General features: G+C 39.1%; 1 protein-coding gene across 3 annotated transcripts in view; it reads left to right on the forward strand.

Annotated features, from left to right (window-relative positions):
• PCSK5 (proprotein convertase subtilisin/kexin type 5) overlaps positions 1-21,928 on the forward strand; it is a 257,979-nt gene that overhangs the window by 30,861 nt on the left and 205,190 nt on the right. For all 3 annotated transcript variants that reach the window (XM_065663504.1, XM_065663505.1, XM_065663506.1), the window contains exon 3: positions 21,046-21,159. In XM_065663504.1, coding sequence (XP_065519576.1) covers positions 21,046-21,159 — 114 coding nt within the window. The remainder of the gene's footprint in view (positions 1-21,045; positions 21,160-21,928) is intronic.

Here is a 21,928-nt window from a genome sequence, read left to right on the forward strand (position 1 = left end):
TTTAGGTCTTGTCCCCAGTCTGTGCTGCTGCTGCTGCAGAATTTGTGAATCATTGTTAAATACCACCTTAATATTGAGAAGCTCTGGTGGGGGTTGTGCAGTGTACTCAACCCTGTTAATAGTTCTATACCCAAAGAGAAACTGACAGTCTAGTACCTAGATCTGTCAAAAGTGTTCGTGATTGACTTCGTGACTACTCTGCCAAACCTGAGCTTGGGAATTCTTGTCTGGCTGCAGACATGTCAATATATGGACAAATACTTGTAGAATAAAGGCCAGTTTGTCCTCAGAGTGCGTAACATTTAACGATTATTAAAGCAGACAGGAAATATAATTGTGTTATGTAAGCTGGACCTTTTTTTGATAAAAAGTTTTCCTTTAAATAAGGCACATTACATGGCTTTGAGAATTTTAAAGGTCCAGTACCATATCTATTATATTTACGAGTGTGACTGTATCTAATGCCAGTATTTGCAGCGAATTAGATGGCATGTGTATTTGTGAACAGAGGAACACTGAGATGTATCTACTTTCCAAATTGTTTAATGGTAGTTTACTTAATGCTTAAAATCCACTCTGTGTGACATGCACACACAATTAACTTATTCTGGGCTCGCTTCAGATACACATCACTGATTTGCCTCTTTATGAAATTTTAAATCATGAAATTTTTATTGAGTAGTAATTCATTATGTAAATAACCTACTTATAACAGAAGAATCATTATGAAATCTGGTATTTCTAAACTACTTGTGTGGATAGTGTTTGATTTCACTGTGTGAATGCACAGGGAAAGCTATGTAGATAATATAAAATCTTGCTATTGTGGATTTCAGTTAATGAATTGCTTTGAAGAACTTTTATTTTTTTCTTCTGGAGAGTCTCTTGACGTTGTTGTAAACCATATGAATAGATCAGACAGGAAATATAAACTGAAGACATATGGATTACACGTTTTGACAATTTTCTCAGCATCAATCAAATATTACTTTCTGTATTTAGATGAAAAGATAAAGGATATAGAGTGTAACACAATTTTGCCCATTATCATCCACATCCTTGCCTGCCAATGCTAACGTGTTGGTCTTTTAGAGAGGAAATGTGTAATTAGCAGAAGAGAAGCCAAATGGCGTTAATGTCCGTAACATAGATTTTCATGTAGAAAATTCAAAACATAGCTTTGTTCACAGCTTCTCTTCTAGGCATGTACCTGATGTTTTGTTTGTATTGATAGAAAAAACAAAGAAGTTAAAGAACTCTGTGGATTTTAAGCAGAGATTTGTACTATGCATCAAAGCTAAGTGTTGAATTAAATCTGTTACAGGGGTTTCTGGTCTCTCCAGCTGATGTACTGCTTGTGTTTGGCCTTTGGCAGGGGTTGATGAAAGCACGATATCGTGAATTAGGAGCCTTTTTTAGCTTCATAGAGTTTCCTCAGCAAAGTAATTTTGGTGACACTGCAATGAATGAAACAATGGGAGCAGGAGCCAAGAACAAGGGAGAAGAAGATGGACAGAATTGTTCCATAGGTGGAAGATACCATGAAGTTCTAATTCAACTATTAAGTAGGCCCTCTGTTGAAATCAGACTGTCACAGTATTTCCAGGGTTGGGAATAAAGAGCTATGGTGCACTTCCAAGTTTGCTGCAGTGTGAAATGAAAGGTCACAAAGTAGAAGAATCTGTGAAGAATGATTGCAGCCTCAGTCTGTAAGTCAGATTTTGCATCAGTACAAAGTGTAGGGAAAATCGGGTGGAGTTTTTCTATCACTGAAGAGATTGCAGTTCCAGTGAAATATCAGTGTCGAAGCGCCTACACGACAATAATATATAGACATTAAATGGACAGTATAAATGAGAAAGCTGTCATTTTATACTGCACTGTTACATGAGATGAAGAGTTTGTAGTCAAGGGCTGTGATAATGAAATTTGTGACTCATATGGTGAAAAATATCCCACAGAATCAAGTAGCATAAATGGCAAAGCAGTAATCCTAGAAGAACACAGTTCTTAAGGTAATAAAATGGATCTTTAATATTGATAATATATATTGAAATTGATGTATACACAAACTACAGTTTGTTCCATTTTGCTTATGAGGTCCCCAGTGCTTTGCATCACAGTGGAAATCTGAAAAAGACATGTGGCCCGCAGCAGCGCTCAAAAATTTAAAATTAATAATACATGTTCCTCTAAAGTGTCACATTTGCTAACAGGGAAAACATTTGCAGCATTAGTGTTTGCTTATCAATTTCAGCTAAGATGACATCTCATCTTTTTAAAATTTTAATTAATTTCAGGTAGGTTTATTCCTGGTTTGAACTCTTGATTCATTTACTTTTAGGAAACTGAAAGATTTCCAGTCTCTCTTCCACCGAAATAAGAAATACCAAATTTCAGCAACATACCCTGCTTGAGCAGGATTTTTCTCAAGACTTTGTCACCTCTGCTCCAGAATCAGAATACCTAAGGAAACATTACTCCAGACATTTACATCTTCCCCAGCCTCACCTAACCACACACAGAGCAGATCTGTATGACCTGGTGTTAGAAAAATGATAGTACCATGGTAGGAGGGAGAGGGAGGGAATTCTTATTTTTGCTATAACAAGCTGAATGAAACTGGTGGTAGCAGCATGCAAAACGCTGTAAGCGTACTTTTTATGAGACAACACCAGATGATCTGGGCTTTCTTCAGAGAAAGTAATGCCAGAATTCTGTCCTTACTAGTACAATGTTGTGAATGTTTATGAGAGGGCAAAGGGGAGCAGAATTGCAGCATCGTAAGTACAATTTCATCATGTTGCTATGTAGTTACACCAGTTCATATTGCCAAATAATATCCTGGGTTGATATGGGAGATAGTTGTCAAAGGAGTGGGGGAAAAGATGCATTTCACCACAAGGTGATGGTCTTGTTTTGGCAAAGAGTATGCCATGACTTTTGGAGCATGCCTTTGGCAAACAACAATTTCTGTCACTCTGGATCAGACTGTTCATTGCAAATAGAGATGAAGGTTAGAGTTTTCAGTGCTAAAAATATCATCATCAAATTGTGTTTTCCAATTATTATGAATTTAAATGTTCCACAATTGCAGTATGAGATTGAGTAAGGAGAAAGCAAAGGTTGAACAATTTGGATTTAATGTAGGGGGCATGAAATTCAGCAGGAATAAAGAATGTTATTACGGTAGTAAAACCCTGGGCTTTTAAAGGCCAACATCATGGACTTTGAACTGGGAGAAATTCAGATGAGAATGTTTTTTTGGATAAGGTTGTGTTTCATTTTGGCAATAGTAAGTGTTAAGTTGTTAAACCTCATTAGTGAACAAAAAGATTTTGTTAGCCAAATAGAATGACACAACAGTTAAACACTGGGACCAGGTGAGTTACTGGTGTCTGCCTGGGTAGCCGTAATCTGTACAAGCACTCAGAGGACAGAGAATCAATACTGCTCTACTTGGTTGCAAAATAATAGGAACTGTCATGCTGTTTCTATGTTCAGAGTTTGACTGGGGTTTGGGTTAGGTGTGAAGTAGTACATTTACCACTGTGGACCATTTCTTAATTGCCTCAGAAAGCTTTTACATGAGCAATCCTTCCATCTTTGGCTTAGTTAACAACAAGAATCAGACTTGCTATTTCCAAGGAGCCTGTTGCTGGGTAAGTTAGAACATGAACTGAATCACAGTGTGTGAGAGGGCATAGCAATGTGTCCCTTTAGCACGTGCCTCGTGAGTATTAAAAAGTTTCATGTAAACATGAGCAAATAGGCCTACAGTTTGGATCTGTTTTCAGGGCTTTTTGAGGTACAAAGCTGCTGTTCACTGACAAAGAACTGCATTAGACTCTGCTGTAATTAGTGTTGTTGCAACGACTTGTTGTGGTGGTGTAAAGTTCTCACAAGTTTGTTGGTTGGTTTTGTCTGCTTGATGGTGATTGAAATCTGTACTTACAGGGGTGCCTGATGCAGTAATTTTAGCTTAAAATACATTCTCCATCAGCAAAAGTTCCTGGAAATTTTGTGTTGCTTCAGCAGAAATAATTTTACCATGCTGAGACTGCATCAGACTTATTTTCATTTGTGACTAAATGTGGACTAGACTGCAGTTCGCAATATACCTAGACCTAGATGAACACCACAGTGAGAAAGCCAGGTGAGCGGAACAATAATGGAGTAGAATTGGGACCATGTTTTGTAGCAGGTTTCTCCCTTGTCTGCACCAACACGATACCTGGAACGCTTGAGAAGCCGAATAGTTCTGAGGAATAGCAACCTAAAATCTACTGTTTCTTTTTAGCATATGAAACAGTGTGTGATCTGTGGATGATATAAAACCAATTCAAAGTTGAACCTTGGCTGACTGTAATCTAAAAATGAATGCTTAATCCACAGCATGTTCAGACAGTATCACATGAATATATGTGACCTTCCCCTTGTACTGTGCTGGCCAAACCCAGCTGTAACAGGAGGTAACAGTTCGTCAGTCAACAAATTTTGTCGTATAATGGTAATTTCTCTTCATTTATCTATGATAGGTAGAAATATTTAGTGAAGTTAATTGTAACTAATAGGACTGAGGTTTATTTGTGAAGAATGAAAGCTTTGTTAGTGTCTAATTCTATTACTATATTAATGAGATAGCTGATTTTTCTATTAGTAATTAAAGAAACCCTCAAAAAATAAACCACTAAAGCTTCTTTCTAAAAGGAATTACCTTTTGATGTTTTCTGCTAAAAGCAGAAAAATGGCCAGTAGTAGTTTAATATAATTTTAGAAAAGAAAAATGTCTACAGTTGGGGAATAAGGAAGTGTTTCTTGAAATAAATTACTGTGTTTGGTTACCTACACTTACATTTCCCTTTCATCATGGTTATCCCAGTTGTTAGCACCTGCCTCAAAGGGGTTTTGTCCCCTCAGGATCACTAATTGCATGTGCATTACAATGAAATACTAGATTTCAGAACATCCAATTTTCTGGATGCCAAGTCATTTTACAGAACTCCTTGGCAATGCCAATCTCACTGTTAACTTTTGGGCAAGAATCGGAGATTAGTTGAGAGGTTTTGACTGGCTCACTTCCTAATTAGTGTAGCAAATGGTTTGAGGAATGAAAAAAGCATTATTCAGCAGGATTGCATTCTCTTGCTGTTTTCATATCGTTATTTTCTTGAGCTGGTAATGAGATGGGCAGGGAAATTGAAAGACCACAGGATGGCAAGGAATTGGGTCAAGACTTTTTCCAGCAGTATGCTGTGAAAAATTTCATTGCCTCACCATTTTTGTCAAGTTATCGCAACGTCACAGAAGCCTAGTGTCAGACCAGCTGTCAGATATCCTGTTCCAGCACTCAACAGTTTATAGGGATTGTGGTGTATCATCTCTGTACTTTATGGTCAATGAGGAAAGGGTGTTGGCTGACTCTGAAGAAGCAGGCAATGACTCAGCCATCTCTCAGAGAAGTAGCTAAAATCTTCTGAGACAAGAATATTCAAAATAAGGCAGATTTCATTGGCCTCTTGGTTTTGGTGTATTTGGAGACTTCTGATTTTGGAGAGGCAAAAGCAAAAGATTACGTATGTGCAACGGCCTGGGTCTTTGCAGGGTCTTTTTTCCTCTATCAAGAGGGAAAAAAAAAACCCAACAAAACCAAACAACTGAATTTTGCAGAGTGAGATGTATCTTGAGCAGAATAAGCTTAAAAAAATTAGCTGGATTTTAGTTCAAAGTTTTTTGAATACACGGGGGATTTTTCTTTTGAGAAATCATGTTCTTTACCTCTTTGCACTTGGTGAACTGGGGCTCATGCCAACAGGACTCCTTGATTTTTGCTTCATAGCATGTGTTCTGCAGTTCTTTTTCTAGGAAACATGTCAAGTAGAGGTTAGCATCAATGGCAATATTGGTGACTGTAGTTTAGATCTTGTTTCAGAAAATTTGTTTTGGAATCTTCAAAAATACATAGAAATGTTCTTTAGGAGTAATGGACCGGAAAACACCCTTCAGCAGATACTTCTGCTCTGAAAGTGCTGTACAGTGTGACATTCTCAATATAAGATTCAAAATGAGACATACCTCTTAAATTTCTTGAATTTGAGGGCAAATTGGGGAAAGGAGTTTTGTGCATTTTTTGTGCAGTTTTCTATTCCCTGTCACTAGTGGAATCTCGACACAAAAATGTATTTAGATATCTTAGAAATGAAATCTGACCTGTTCGTCTGTGATAGCAGTCACAGGTTTTTTTGTGCAGATAGAGCTTTCCCGGAGCTGCAGTGCTAATCCCAGCAATAGAAAAAAATCAGAAAAATGTTTTACTAGAGCTAACTGCAAATTTAGCATTGACTTTAGCATTTGTCATTTGACTTTAGAAAATAAAATTACTTCGGATATATATAATTTGTGAATAAGTGGTTTGAGTCCTGCCTTATATTCTGTAGGTATTTGAACATTTCTGGATATCCTAATTCCAAAGTTGACTGTACATTAATGAAATAATAAAAGCAAGGAGGAAAAATCCTCTGTCCATCCATTGTATCATGAGAGGGCACTTCCGCATCACAACTATGGAGGTAAATGTTGGAGAAATTGTTTGGGTAGCATACACTCCAGCATGCTATGGGCGTTTTCAGCTGGAAATTGATTTGAGCAAAGACTACTGGAGGTCACAGCCAATTTTGCTGAGAGCGTGAAAGGTATACACAGCATGCTGTGTAGCTAATTTAATTAGCCCTCATTGGGCTCATCTTGTGTACCTTGAGTTAGCTAAATGCTTTCTAAAATCTCTGTATTCTGAGATAAGATTTTCCGAGCATCTCTCTGTCAGAATTTCTAAACACTTGGCTGTTCCTTTCTTGCTTAATGGCACATCTACCCGTGCAAGCTGGGAGTGCTCATCCACATTCAAAGAGGGACTGTTAATGAAGGAGGTACAGTCTATGTGCAGCCAGATCACATAAGCTTGTGCAGCTTTATTTTGTAAATGCAAATGCTATGCTAAAAAAAATATATAAAAAAAATAATTCAATCTGCAGCCTAAAAAGGAAAAGGGTGTTACATTCTTCTTACAATTCAGGAACCACTAAAGGACTTTGCTTAGCCTTAACAATGATAGATGATAAAAGCTGTTTAGGTGAATCTGTGTGTGGGAAATTTAAAGCCATAAAGATGATGTAAGATATCATAGCAGTTATATAAAAGCAGAGGAAATTGCTTGACAGTCTTCAGTCCATAGATGCTAGTAGGGTTAATAACATTTGAGCTTCTTTACAGTTCCAGTAAAGCAGTATATGCTCCTGTGTATTTTAGCAGCAAAGTGGGTTTATAGGTGAAAAATGGTAGAGTTACGAAATGGTAAAAAAATGTTAAGGAGAACTAGTGTTTTTATTTCTATTCTGTGTTCTAAGAGCTTGCCAGGGAAGACAGCCGCTCTGATAGCTGCAGTGGCCACAGAAAAGTGTGGTTTTGCTGTCATTAAGAGTCGCTTTACATTGCTAGTGACAGTGATAGCTACTGGGTAGTAAAATTGCTGGATATCAGAGTCAAAAGAGGAAGAAGTATAAAGATCCTAGTTTTGGACCAGGGAAAGATGCACCATTCTGGAAGAAGCTGATCCTGCAGGGCTGAATGCCAGAATACCGGCAACGAGAGAGAGGGAGTTTGAAAGAAAACACATTTTGGAAAGGAGCATCTCAGAGCAGACTGTCTAGGAATGTGACAGAACAGCCTCTACACACCATTTCCTGAGTAGATCCAGCTTTATCTGATACTGTTCATACTGGGTTTAATGCAGGATATTAATAGAAAAATGGATTAAAGGTCTTTTCACCCCCCCCCCTTGCATTTGAAAAACTTTCTGGCAGTGATGTATGGTATGTCCTGATGTAATGCATCAACATTTTAATGCATCTGTCTGACTGCTTCTGACAGGCAAGACAATCATGTTTAATGCTAGCAGTTGTTATCTTGCCTAGCTATTACAAATAGTGAACAGCAAGAAGTCATGATACACATAGATAATTTGTCATAATACAGCATTATTAATGTCATCACTAATTAAAAGCAGGGGCAGGGAGGTAGAAATACATCCCTTCCCAAAACAAAGGGAAAGAATCTCCCCAGAACCAACATTTTGTGCATAACAAACTCCTTTCTTTTAGGATCATTTAAAAAAGTTAATGTCACTGGAAAACCACTTGTTTTCCTTGGCTGATCTGTTCTTACTCTAGGAGATCCTTAGCATCCTGTGACCTGCAAGTTTTAATGGCTCAAAGAGGTGTCAAGCAGCTATGTCCTGTTCACAGCTGTGCTGCTCAAATGTGTGTAGCCTTCATCATACTTCACTCTTTCATGCTTCTGACTCCCTACCTGTGAAACAGGGACAATAATAACAGTTGAATAAAAAATGCAAATGGCAAATGCACAGCAAGTACTATGTATTTATTTTATGTTGAATTATATTTCTCTTCATGTCACACGGAGCGTTGTATGAATAAAAGCAATATTTTAGTGAAGTAAAACACTAATTCTAAATCCTTTCTGTATAATCCACTTAAAGTAATATCCATTGATGTGTTGACTGTTGCTTATATAAGCTGTGTTTGACCTAGATTGTTGTTTGACATTGTTTTTTCCCTTTTTTTGAGGGGGAGTAAACTCTGCCACTTTCAGTGATGCTGAAGTTCTAAATAACTACACAGGACAGAATATCATTTTATCTTTGCTTTTGTAAAGGATCCAAATAAAAGGTTATTTTTTAAGTATGTTTATCAAAATGAGACTCAATCCACTGTTCCATTCGTAGCTGTAATGATAAATTTTTGTGATTGTATAATAAACCCAGAATTTCTGAATTCTAAACCATTTTCTTTCTTCCAGGGTGTTCCTAAGAAACTGTTTCTCCAAAATACAGTTGCCAGTAGACACACAGTCTGTCAGACCGAAAGGAAACACTGTGGTCATCCAGTCAAACTGTTTTTGACCAGATATTATATGGCTCACCAGAGTTAATTTCTATTTGAAGCAGAGTGTATCTTTCAAAAAAATCTTCCAGTTTTAATTAAAACACTGCCAACAATGGAGAGTTTCCAGAAAATTTTAAGATGTTCTATTTTTGCTTCTTCTGAGGTTATCTATCTTTGACCTCTAGCCATTTCACATTGCAGACTCACATTCAGTCTCTGTGAGGTTGAAGTCTGATGACCACCATATGTGTTTGGACACAACTGTGACCTAAACACCCATAAACTTCCCTTTCCTTAGCTAGAAACGTCTCCTAGAACGACTTCCTTGTGGGTCTGTTTTTCTCCTCTTTTCATCATTTTTTGGTCTTTGCTGTGACAACATGCTTCCCTTGCCTTGGAGGCAGGAAGCCAGCAGTGATATTTGCAGAAGTATGTTAAACTTGCTTGTCATTTGATGAGCCAGGTACACTTTGATGAGTCTGAAGAAGGCATTTAGGTAATTTAGTACTGTTACCTTTGTGAGAGTCTGAGATTTCTTACCATCTCCTTTGACTTCCACACTGTCCTGGCAAATAGTGGGAATGCAGTCAGGTCGTTTTTAAGCTGTTGTCTGATGATAATATATATGTTGTTCATCCATCAGAGTCCAGTTTTGCCTTTCAGTTCTTCTGATAAGCAGGTAAAGGAACTGGAAGGACAATTAGAGCTATAGTAATAGTATTAACAGGAAGGTTTGTGAAAGCTGTTACAGTTTTTTGAAGCTCCTGAAATATCTTCCCTGTCAAGAGCAGGCATATTTTGTAGCACATCCCAGATTATATCAAACAAAGCTTATGTTTTATATTTCAGAAGATACATGTTTGCACATTTGAAAATTGTCTGGGTAAGGAGAAAAAAGGTTTTATCGATACAGAGAGTATTCATAGCCAGTATTCATATAAAGAATCACATTTGTATTAGGTCATTTTAAAGTCCTTTTATCCCTACAGAAGACAACATAAAAATAGCTCATAAAGATTGCTATCAAATTACATAAACATAGATAACAGAAATTTTGGCAAGACTGCAGAGACCGCACTGCAACCTCATGTAAGTGGTCTGGTTGGAGACTGAAAAGCTTTAGTATATGCAATACAAAAATCTATCCCATAAATGATAGCCATGGAAATAACTCAGTTTATACTATGATGAGTGTTGTGAATTATGAGCTCAGAGAAATTAATCTGTAACTAAATGAATGTTCTTTGCACATTTCCAACGTTAGAACATGTACAGAGACCAACTGGGAGTTGCAAAATTGAGATGTTGCTCTTGTTTCAGCCAGGGCTTTAAAATAAATAAAAGCAGTAACCAGCAGGTTCATTAATCAAGTATCAGTTCAGCTTTTATGTGGTCTGACCTGCAGAAATTGAGAGATGCAGCCCCGCTGGAAGCACTGTCAGTGATTCGTGAGGTGTGGGAATAGTACTTCAGTTGAAAAAACATTTGCTTTTCTTCAGCCCACTGAATGTAGGAGAAGAAGCTTCAGTCTTTTTTCATTTGCCTTGGGGTTGGATTGCAGTGTTTTCTCAGACTACCTGTATGTGTCTTTCACAGGTAGCTCTTTACAGATTATTTCAGATGGTGGTGAAGATGTTTAAGAGCTGCAACAATCAGTATTTTAGTAGCAGCAAACTTCCCTGACAGCTTGATTTGGTACTTAGGATGTGCTTTGTAATTTAATTTTTCCATGGCAGATTTATGTAAAAAAATTCTTTGTTGGCAAAGCATCGTTAAGCAAAAGTGCAGGAAATACACAAGTAATAGATGGTAGTTTCTTCCTTTGTAGAAAGCAGCAGTATTATACGAGGACAATTTCAAGAGGTTTTGGTCAGTGAAGACACTACTCAGGAGAAGCATTTGCTTTGCCAAGACCAGTGTACCACTACTCGATATTATGCATCACTTAATTATTGAATACTTTTACTCTCTCAGTAATTCTTAGTGGATTGCTAAACTGCTGTGGATATCTATGGCAATAAAAACTGCTGTGTCAAACCCTTGACTGAATCCACACCTTTGGAATTACGCTGTTTTTTTGGCATTTGAATTTGACCCTATGGGAGAGATCTGTCTTCCTAAGAAATCATTCAGTAAATGATTGAAGGCCATTTTAAATTAGCATGTGCAAATGTGTGAAGGACTTAAATGATTTATGACAAGAGTTGTAGGAGTAGCCTAAGGAAAGAAAGAGAATCCATCAGAAATTTCTACCATTTTGGTTTGGGGTTTTTTGCTGGGTTTTGAGTTTGGTTTTTTGGGGTTTTTTTTGTTTGTTTCTTTTGGGTTTTTTTTTAGCTATCATCATTGCTACTGTAACACAAACATAAACCCCAAGATATTTCAACTGCCAGATGTTAGACTCCAAAGCTAATTAAGTTTAGAAAGCTTAAAGATTTATCCCCTAGTGGATGCTGGATGTAGCATCAGCCTTTCTATTAAGATACAGTTTTAGGCCTAAGTTAGAGTTATGACATACCAGTTTGCATTCAGCATGATATTAGTACTGATCTTCGTAGTATTGAAATTCTAGATGTTTATACTGTCCCAAGACTAGATAAAATAACGTTTGTAACAGCGTAAGCAGAGCTTTAGGTGCTGTTCCAAGCAGACATCAATTAGGTCTTTTTTTAAATTGTGTTGCCTTGTAGCTCTTGAGTTGAATGACCTGTGGCTATAAATGATAAAATGCAGCTTATAAACGTAAGAGTTGCTTTTAAGCTGGAGCAGTAAAGATTTTTCGTCACTTTTCCAAGGCTGGGCTGTTTCAAAAGCTGAACCAAAGCATCTGAGCTGATTAGGGCACTTCAGATCTCAGAAAGGGAAAAATCCCCAGCTGCCTGAGACATGCTTTGCTACAACAGCTGGGTTTGGTGCTGCTGGAAGCCACCAGGCAGGAGCCCAGGCTCCCTGGAACTTGTTCTCAACTCTGCCACAAAGCTGCTGTGTGATGTTCATGCTGTGATTCCGAACTGTTCTGTGGTCTGCTGTGGTACAGCACACAAGAGGGGAGGTTGGGCAGAGGCCGTGGCCACGTTCACTCAGCAGTTGCTACAGTTTCACCTATGAATAGAAAATGTACCGAGGCTTCCAGAAGGAAAGAAAATATGAGTCTTTCTGTCTTTAATTATTCCTTGGTTTTCCAATGGAAAAGAGCCCTGGCCAGCAGCAGACATGCTGAGCTTCTCCAGAATTTCAGTGTGAGGCTTGTCCTTCCCAGCAGTTGCCCTGGGGCAGTGACTGTGCCTCCCCACTTCTGTCTGGGCTGTGCCCTTTACTCTCCCATCTTATTCCTCCATGGTCTTGCTCCTAAAACAGGAAGAAGACTTTCCTGCCACACACAGTTTTAGGCTGGTACATATTGACACTTAAACATCTACAAGTCAATGGGGCTGGATGGGTTTAACCCAAGAGTGCTAAAGGAGCTGGCAGAGGAGCTTGCTAAGCCACTCTCCGTCATCTATCAGCAGTCCTGGTCTAGTGGACAGGTCCCAGAGGACTGGAGATTGGCCAGTGTGACACATCTCTACAAAAAGGACAGGAAGGAAGACCTTGAGAACTACAGGCCTGTCAGCCTGACCCCAGTGCCAGGCAAGGTCATGGAGCAGATGATCCTAAGTGGCATCATAAAGCACGTGTGGGACAACAGAGGGATCAAGCCCAGTCAGCATGAGGTCATGAAGGTCCTGCTTGACCAAACTGATCTACTAAAGGTGACCCGCCTGGCTGATGATGGACATTGTATGTGGACTTAAGTAAAACCTTTGATGCTGTCTCCAACAGTGCTCTCCTGGAGAAATTGGCTGCTCTTGGCCTGGATAGGTGTGCTCTTCACTGGGTTAGAAACTGGCTGCATGGCTGAGCCCAATGAGTGGTGGTAAATGGGTCACATCTAGCTGGCGTCTGGTCACTAGTGATGTCCCTCAGGGCTAACTGTTGTTTGATATCTTCACTGATGATCTGGATGAAGGGATTGACCACACCTTCAGCAAATCTGTGCACGACACCAAGTTGGTTGGGAGCGTTGATCTGCTGGAGGGTAAGAAGGCTCTGCAGAGGGATCTGGACAGGCTGGATCAATGGGTTGTGTCCAGTGGTGTGAAGTTCAATAAAGCAAAGTGCCAGGTCCTGCACTTGGGCCACAACAACCCCACTTGGGTCACAGCAACCCCATGCAACACTACGGACCTGGGAAGAGTGGCTGGAAAGCTGCTTAGCGGAAAAGGCCCTGGGGGTGCTGATTGACGGAGCTGAACATGAGTCAGATTGTGGCCAGGCAGCCAAGAAGGCCAACAGCATCCTGGCCTATATCAGAAATAGTGTGGCCAGCAGGGCCAGGGCAGTGATCATCCCCCTGTGCTGGGCACTAGTGAGACTGCAGCTTGAATCCTTTGTTCAGTTCTGGGCCCCTCACTACAAGAGAGATGTTGAGGTGGTGGAGCAGGTCCAAAGAACAGCAACGAACCCAGTGAAGGGTTTGGAGCACAAGTCTGATGAGAAACCCTTGAGGGAACTGGAGGTGTTTAGTCTGGAGAAGAGAAGACTTAGTGGGGATCTTATAGCTCTCTACAACTACCTGAAAGGAGGTTGTAGTGAGGTGGGGATCGGTCTCTTTTCCCAAGTAACAAGTGATAGGACAGGAGGTAACGGCCTCATGCTGTGCCAAGGGAGGTTTAGACTGTGTATTAGGAAAAATTTCTTCACAGAAAGGGTGATCAAGCGTTGGAACAGGCTGCCCTGGGAAGTGGTGGAATCACTGTACCTGGAATTGTTCAAAAACTGTGTAAATGAGGCCCTCAGTTACGTGGTTTATTGGTGGTCTTGGCAGTGCTGGAGTAATGGTTGAACTTGATGATCTTAAAGGCCTTTTCCAACATAGTTGATTCTGTGATTCTGTGATACTTGTGAAGATCTCTGAGCCCTGGGGGTGTGAAGGTGCAGTGGAAAAGCAGAGGGTGTTTTCAGGTATGTTAACCACCCATGAGATATCTTACTTTCATTAAGATATTAAACAGATATGTTTCAGGATCATTGAACCTCATGGGTTTAGAAATATGGCTATAGTGCTATAATAGATTACTTGGAATTGGCAAAGTAGGTGGAAACCACTGAATTTGTATCAGGACTGAGTGGCTTTTTTGTGACTATGAGGTGGAAAAGTGTGCACGAATTTCAGCTTTGTTCCATGGGTGAGACTGTGGTAGCTTGCCCTGCTGTTGTGCAAGATGTGTTTCTTTGGGCCTAAGTGGTAATTTCAAGCATTCTCTGCTCCCTTTTTTCCTCCTCTGCTTTTCTCTCCCCACCCTGTCCTAATGTCTGCTTCTTTTTTTTATCTTGCTTTTTTTCAGAACATGTAGCTTAATTATGACAACTGCTTTGATTGTGGATTGTCATTGACCCTTGCTGAAGAAGCACTTTTTTAATAAACAAGAATGCATCACTTAGCACTGCTAGATTCACTGACTTTTTATCTAACTTTAGACCCCTACAGTTTGTAAAATTGTACCTTCAGTAATTTTCCATGCTCTTGACCTATGTCAGCAGCTACTCTACCCAGCAGTCTTCATCTGTTTTTATGATGCAAACTGGCCGCTGCTACTGCAAGTCAAAGAATACCGATAGGTTAGGAAAATAGCCTGGTTTAATTATAATTTAAAAAACCCACAAAATTTTTCTTAAGCTGAATAGTCCAACTTCTGAGTGACTCTGCACATGGACAGGAGGAGGTGTGCCAACAGTCTTGGGTACCCCTCCTGAATTCCTAAGTAATGGCTTGTGTCTCAGTTGTTCAGTAACCAGGACATGGCCCTTGGATATTCGTATATTCTATGCACTTTAATCCTAAATTTATTGACTTCTTTTTTTTTTCCCCCTCATTACAATGTGAAAATGTAAAAAAAAAAGAGTTTTGTCAAAAGATACAGAATCATAGAATCAAAGAATGGTTTGGGTTGGAACCTTAAAAATCATCCAGTTCCAACCCGCTGCCAGGGGCAGGGATGCCTTCCACTAGACCAGGTTGCTGAAAGCCTCATCCAGCCTGGCCTTGAATGCTTTCAAGGATGGGGCATCCACAAGTTCTCTGGGCAACCTGTTCTAGTGCCTCACCACCCTTAAAACCGTTATCCCTTACCAATACACCCCCTGATAAAGATTCTGTCCTGGTTTCAACTAGGATAGAGATAATTTTCTTCCGAGTAGCTGGTACCATGCTGTGTTTTGGATTTAGTATGAGAATAATGTTGATAACCCACTGATGTTTTAGTTGTTGTTAGGTAGGTAGTGCTTACTCTAAGTCAAGGACTTTTCACTCTCTCATACTCTGCCAATGAGGAGGTGCACAGCAGGCCAGAAGGGAGCACAGCCAGGACAATTGACCCAAACTAGCCAAAGGGATAGTCCATATCATAGAATGTCATGCTTAATATATATGCTTAATATATAAACTGGGGACAGTTGGCTGCGAGAGGCCAGTCACTGCTCGGGGATAGGCTAGGCATCGCTCAGTGGGTGGTGAGCAGTTGTATTATGCATCGTCTTTCTTGGGTTTTATTTCTCTCTTTTCATTATTTCTCTTTTCATGGCAGTTATTGCTATATTCTATATTACTGTTGTTATTATCAATAATAATATTTTTAATTCAAGTATTAAACTGTTTTTACCTCAATCCACTGGTTTTACTTTTTTCCTCATCATCTGATGCCCCTGAGGAGGGCAGAAAGGAGTGAGCAAGAGACAGCGTGGTACTTAGGTGTTGGCTGAGGTTAAACCTTGACATAATCCCTCCTCATCTTTCCTTTAGGTTCTCTTTAAGTACTGGAAGGTTGCTATGTGGGCTCCCTAGAGCCTTTTCTTCCCTAGGCTAAACAACCCTGACTCTCTCAGCCTGTCCAGTCAGTCCAGCCCTCTGATCATCTTCATGGGCCTCTGCTAGACTGACTTGAGCAGCTCCATGTCCCTCTTGTGTTGGGGGCCCCAGAGCTGAATGCAGTACTGCAGGTCGGGTCTCATGAGAGCAGAGTAGATGGGGAGAATCTGTCTCCCTCATCCTGCTGGTCATGCTTCCTTTGATGCAACCCAGGATATGATTGGCTTTCTGGGCTGCAATTGTACACTGCCAGGTCATACTCAGTTTTGCATCCACCAACATTCCAAAGTCCTTCTCTGCCATGCTACTCTCAATCCACTCATTGCCCAGCCTGCATCCATGTTTGGGATTGCCCTGATGCAGATAGGAACTGTAAGAACAGACTTTTCTCCTATGTCCTGTTCTGGGCCAAGCACAGTGTCATTTTCTATCTTTTGAGAGTGCCAGCCTCACTCCTGTCCTTTTCCAGCCAGGTCTTTTCACATGTGTGTGAGTGTTGAGGGTCTTTAGGCTAGTGAAGAATGAAGTGTACCAGATGCAGTGTGGATCCTTCACACATGGAGGGAGGATGCTCACTCAGAGCAATTTCTCCGTAGACCAACTCCAGGTAGGAGTGCTGCAGTGCTGTTCAGTGCCAGCTTTCCACAAGATGAGCATTGTCCCTTTTGCTGATCCATCCTGGCTCCATACAGATTCACTACGTGGCAGTACTTTCCACATTCACTGAGTTTTCTCTCTCTTTTTAATCTACAGTGTTCCTGTGGCACCTACTTTCTTGTTATCTGAGCAGGAATTTCTAATTTCCTCTTACAGGCGTAGGACAGATTGAGGTGAATGATGGCAGTACAGCGGATAAAAGCTATGATTACATTTGGGATTGGCAACTTCAGCAACTCTTCTTCGCAGACTGAATACCCCCACCTTTATGTTTAATTGTGCAACATAAAAATCCTAGATTCTGGTATGAAATGCCTAACCTGCTTCAGAGTTAGAGTGGCTTTTTCCCCATGCTTATTTTCCTCAAAATGGAAAGGATTACACCTTCAGCTTGTCTGTAATTTCTGCTTTATAGTAATGGCATTTTCACGTACTGGACTTAACGTATTTTTTAATCAATTTGAAAATATTTATTCAAGCAGATTCATGGTACATATGAAGAAGTACTCTTTCACAAGGGTGTCTAGTGTTTGTATGTTAAAAATCACACTGCTTTGATAAACTGGTGGATTATTTTTTTCAATATGTTTGTTGGGTTTTTTTTCCATTTTTAAAACTTTTTTGTTCCCCCCGAGTTTATTATACTGGAAGAGGTCTTACTGCAGCATACTGACATGGTGCTCCTTTTCCGAGAATTCTGTTGAATCAATGAGAGTGAAAATGGTAGAAAGTGGTTTTGCTCCACACAGAGATAACATTTCATTATAATTTTTTAGCACTTTAAACAGTATAAAGGAGTGGTAGGCTTAAATTAGCTCAGAGCAGCTTTTATGCCATAGCACTGTTCCATGCTGCTCTGTGAAGAAGAGCTGCATCATGCACAGAACTACCCTGTGAGTGCTGAAGTGAGGAGAGACTGGAAATGGTGATTTCTAAAAAATATTTTGGTCTCCCATCTGGCTTGGCTTTGATTTCTAGACATTCAGGAAATGGAACTTTTGAAGCTGAAGTCAATGGGAAAATGTTCACTGTTCCCCCTCAGTACGTGTGACTTTATGGAAATGTTAAAATGCACCTCATTGTTTGCATAGAGTCTCTTTTTGGCAAGAAATAGGAATCTCTGTAATCAATTACTCCAGAGATTTTCCTTAGAAAGGAAAAGCCTTAGAAAGTGTGGAGACTTTTAAAAAGAAATTTTTTTTATACAAATGAGCTCTTAACATACAGAATCAAACAAATCCAAGATACATGAGGCATTTGACAGTGATGTGTGAATGAGTACCCATAAAGTACTCAAAGGAAATACATGACAGAATACTTAAATAACTGCTGAGTCTTGACCTTGTGTTCATTAATATAACTCAGTCATTGTACAATTTAACTTAAACTGGCAAGTTTTTCTGTTCAGTTTAGAGAAAATCTCCAGACCTTGTGGTTCAGTGGAATAAGTTGTTCTTTTTATATAGCAATGGTATTTTCTGTAAATCAGATTTTGTACGCTGACTTCTCAGATGAGAAAGTTCTCTGTATCAGTACCTCTTCAGAATAAAAACAGTTAGTAAGCAGATCTTAACATAGGGTGTTTGGTAAAAATCTTCCAGACCAGGCTATAATCAGGACTGCGATTATGCATATTGTGATAGTTTAGGTTACTCTGTCGAGCATTCTGTACTGTGTCCCTCTTACCAGTGCACAGTCACTGGTGAAGAATAGTCATTTTGACTTCTCCCTTTCACTGATGTGGGTATCTGTAGTGCTCAAAGTGAGTGTTGGTATTCTACACCAGCTTTGTCTGTTTTGAACGAAAGGAGGCAGAGGAGTGAGATCATTGCTCTCTGCAGCTTTCTGAGGAGGGGAAGTGGAGATGGGGGTGCTCATCTCTTCAGCAACAGGATGTATGGGAATGGCTCAAACCACCATGGGAGGTTCAGACTGAACATTGGGAAACATTTCTTTACTGAGAGGGAGGTCAAACACTGGAGCAAACTTCCTACAGACGTGGTTGATGACCCAAGCCTGTCAGTGTTTTAAGAGGTATTTGAACAATGCCCTGCATAATAGGCTTTAACTTTTGGTGAGCCCTGATGTGGTCAGGCAGTTGGACTAGACAATTGTTGTAGGTCTCTTCCAAGCGAAATTATTTTGTCCTGTTCAGTTCCATCATTAGAGAGCTATCTGCATTAGAGAGCTATATGCATACTCAGGCAGACATGCTATTTATCCTCCTCTGTATAAAATCAAATGGCTATCTTACTTATAGTAATTTTATGCATACATAAAATTGTCATTGGGTCTTATGGGAAGACAAGAAGTTACATTTCCTTTTCTGGCTTTGGGTTGATTGTGCAAGCTGCACAGCTCTTCTGCAAAATTACTGTTTCATATGTTTTCCTTTACTTGGTAGGAACTGAAGAAATAGGAACTATGGACAACATTCAGCATGTAAGAGGGGCAGGCCCTGCAACATCTGCATAATCTGAAGTACAGTCACAAAGGCATTAGATAAGATAAAAAAAATAAAAATCATCCATATCTCACTTAAATCTAACCACCTACTATAGTACAGGCTTATAGGTTAACTCAGCTGGAACAAGCTCTTGTACAAATACATGCATGAACATAAAACCCCACATATATACAAAATCCTTCTGTGTCAAACTATTGTTCAAATAAACTGGTATTGTGCAGTGACACAGTGTTTATGATTGCTTGGACTAAACTGTCTGAAAAGTATTACTGCTAAAGTTGTCTGGAATAGAGGAAACGGAGAAAAGGAATTAATTGAATGTTTTTGAGGTATCAATGTAGGCATATATGAGTCTTCACAAATACTATGCTGCCTGTATGTTTCAATCTTTTTGACAGTCAGCAAATACTTGCAGCTGAATAGGCAGTAAATAAATGGAGACAACATGTTTTCGCAGTGATTAGTACAGAGTTTTGCAATGTGTCTTGTGAGGAAAGTCCCTTTCATTTATCTGTATAGATAAGGTATTAGGTTGTTCTGCTTGAACTTGTATGTTGCACAGCCTCCTTGAATATTTTACACTCTCTGGCTCCATGTACAAGAGAATGGTGTTTTTCAAAAACTTCTCACAATTATTCAATTATTGGTAGTTCATATAGGAGCCTTGAGGCACAGCAGTCCTTAATGACAAATTAGATGCCCAGGGTCTCTGATCTGGACCTGAAGTTAATTCTTGGGAAGGGGAAAAACTAATTTCTTCTTTATAAAGAAAACTATGAAGCCTTGTTGCCAGCCTGTATAAGGAATATCCTAAGAATCCTGTCATGGAGAATTCAGCATATCTTCCTGTATTTTTATCTGACCAAGAAGTAGAGGCCAGAGTGGTATGGTAGAGGTAGGCTTGGTATGGATCTCAGGCAAAATTTCTATATGTGAGTTGAAAGTAAACTTCTTTTATATATTTGTATGTTTGTGTGCATGCACAAATATTCATAAACAGCACAAATAAGAGGTGTAGAGTTGGCTGCTAGTAGGAGATGGCTGTCTTGCTTGGAGAGAGGTGAATTGAATTTTTATAGTTATATCCCTTGAAACAATTCAGGAGAAATATGAGCTGTCAGGAAGCTAGATGTGTGTAAATATAACTTGGGTTTCTCTGTGGATAGTTTATATTATTTACATTTATGGAAACTAGCTCCCATTTAGAATAGCTAATGCAGGAATAACTGCAGAGTCCTGTCTGCTTAAAGGTTGATGTCACTTTTTTTCATCCTTTCTGGATGTGTCATGAATCTTTGAAGAAATGTCAGACAGACAAGAGTATAACTTTCAGAATTTTATTTTTTACACTTATATTTCTTCTTCCATTTCAAGCTTTCTTTTTTGTTGTTGCTGTTGTTTTAATTTGACCTGTTTGTTGCTCAGTACCCAGCTGTTTCTTACAGGGAAGTACTTAGTATAAAAAAAAGTTACAGGTGTTCCTGGATGACAGAATCTTGACAAAGTCACTTTGCTAAAAACAGTTTAATTTTGGGTTCTTTCACTCCAAGTGGTGAAGGTGATTTAGATATTATTATTGTTAAGCAAAATGAATATTTTTCTGAGGGTTTTTGTTTTCAGGAACAGACTTAAAGAAAACAAAACAAAAAAAGAAACTGAAACAAAAAAAAAAAACCCACTGTGTAAGAAGTTAATTTCTTATAGTAATATACCGTTATATTTTGTAAAAGCAACTGGTTTTACACATTCAAAAGAAGCACTGGTCTAATAACGAAAAATAATAATGTAATTGCTTTTAAAAGATGGTAGTCAAGTCCTTCTAAGCAGGGGATTTAAGTAGTTGTTCAGTAGTATTTGTAACGTTTAAGTAAATTGGATGTATTCGTTAGTGAACAGTATGCCAAGGTGAGCTGTGCATTCCCACTGCCAAAATGAACTCTTTAACATGAAATATGCCTTGGACTATGGTAATGGGAAACTTCCCAAGATTTCACACATTTCATGATAATCTCCATGGAATCCTAACACTTTCCATATGTTTTCATGGTTGGCAGGTGGAGTGGATACAACAGCAGGTGGTTAAAAGAAGGATAAAGAGGGATTATAAACCTGGTGGTACCCAATCCACTTATTTCAATGATCCCAAGTGGCCAAGCATGTGGTACATGGTAAGTACATACAGCAAGGTCATTGACTCTGTTCCATGCTTGTATTTAGTTGTCTGCTGTGATATTTTGAAAAGGGGCAGAAAAATATGTTCAAAAAAAGCAAATTTGTTTGGTTTTTTTTTTATGTGACTAAGAGTCTGTAAACTCCTAACAGGTATTATAAAGCATTCCCAGTGAGCCCTGCAATAGGAAACAGTTATTGATGCATTCATTCATGAATGCTTCCTATTGCAAGATGTCTTGGGAACTAGTTATTAGAGGTGGGGTTGGAACTAGATGATCTTAAGGTCCTTTCCAACCCTGACTGTTCTGTGATTCTATGATAAACTTTCAACACTGAGAATGGAAGGAACTTAGGTACAATCCGTGAGAGCAGTGAAATCACTTGTTTTCAGTATATGAAATATGAGTATGTTTTCAATATGTTTTCAAATTCACTATCTCCAACATCAAAAATGGACTGTTCAGTGTTACAATTGCATTCTTTTTAGTAATGAACAATTGCATTGTTGAAGTATGTTGTTTGTGCTGTTCCTTGTCTGAGTTACATGTTTTCTGAGAAAAAAAAAAATTTTTCTTTTTTCTTTTTTTTTCTTTTTTTTTTTCTTTTTTTTTTTTCTTTTTTTCCTGATAGCCGCAGTTAAAGCCTGGTGTGAAACTTTTGTATTCACAGTGGTTTTAAAAATATTCTTATTTTGCTTAGGGGCAAATCATAGAATAATTTGGATTAGAAGGGACATACTGTCCAAACCCCTGCAACAAAGCAGGG

The sequence above is a fragment of the Lathamus discolor genome, chromosome Z (genome assembly GCF_037157495.1).
Source record: "Lathamus discolor isolate bLatDis1 chromosome Z, bLatDis1.hap1, whole genome shotgun sequence".
In the NCBI taxonomy this organism is placed as follows: domain Eukaryota; kingdom Metazoa; phylum Chordata; class Aves; order Psittaciformes; family Psittacidae; genus Lathamus; species Lathamus discolor.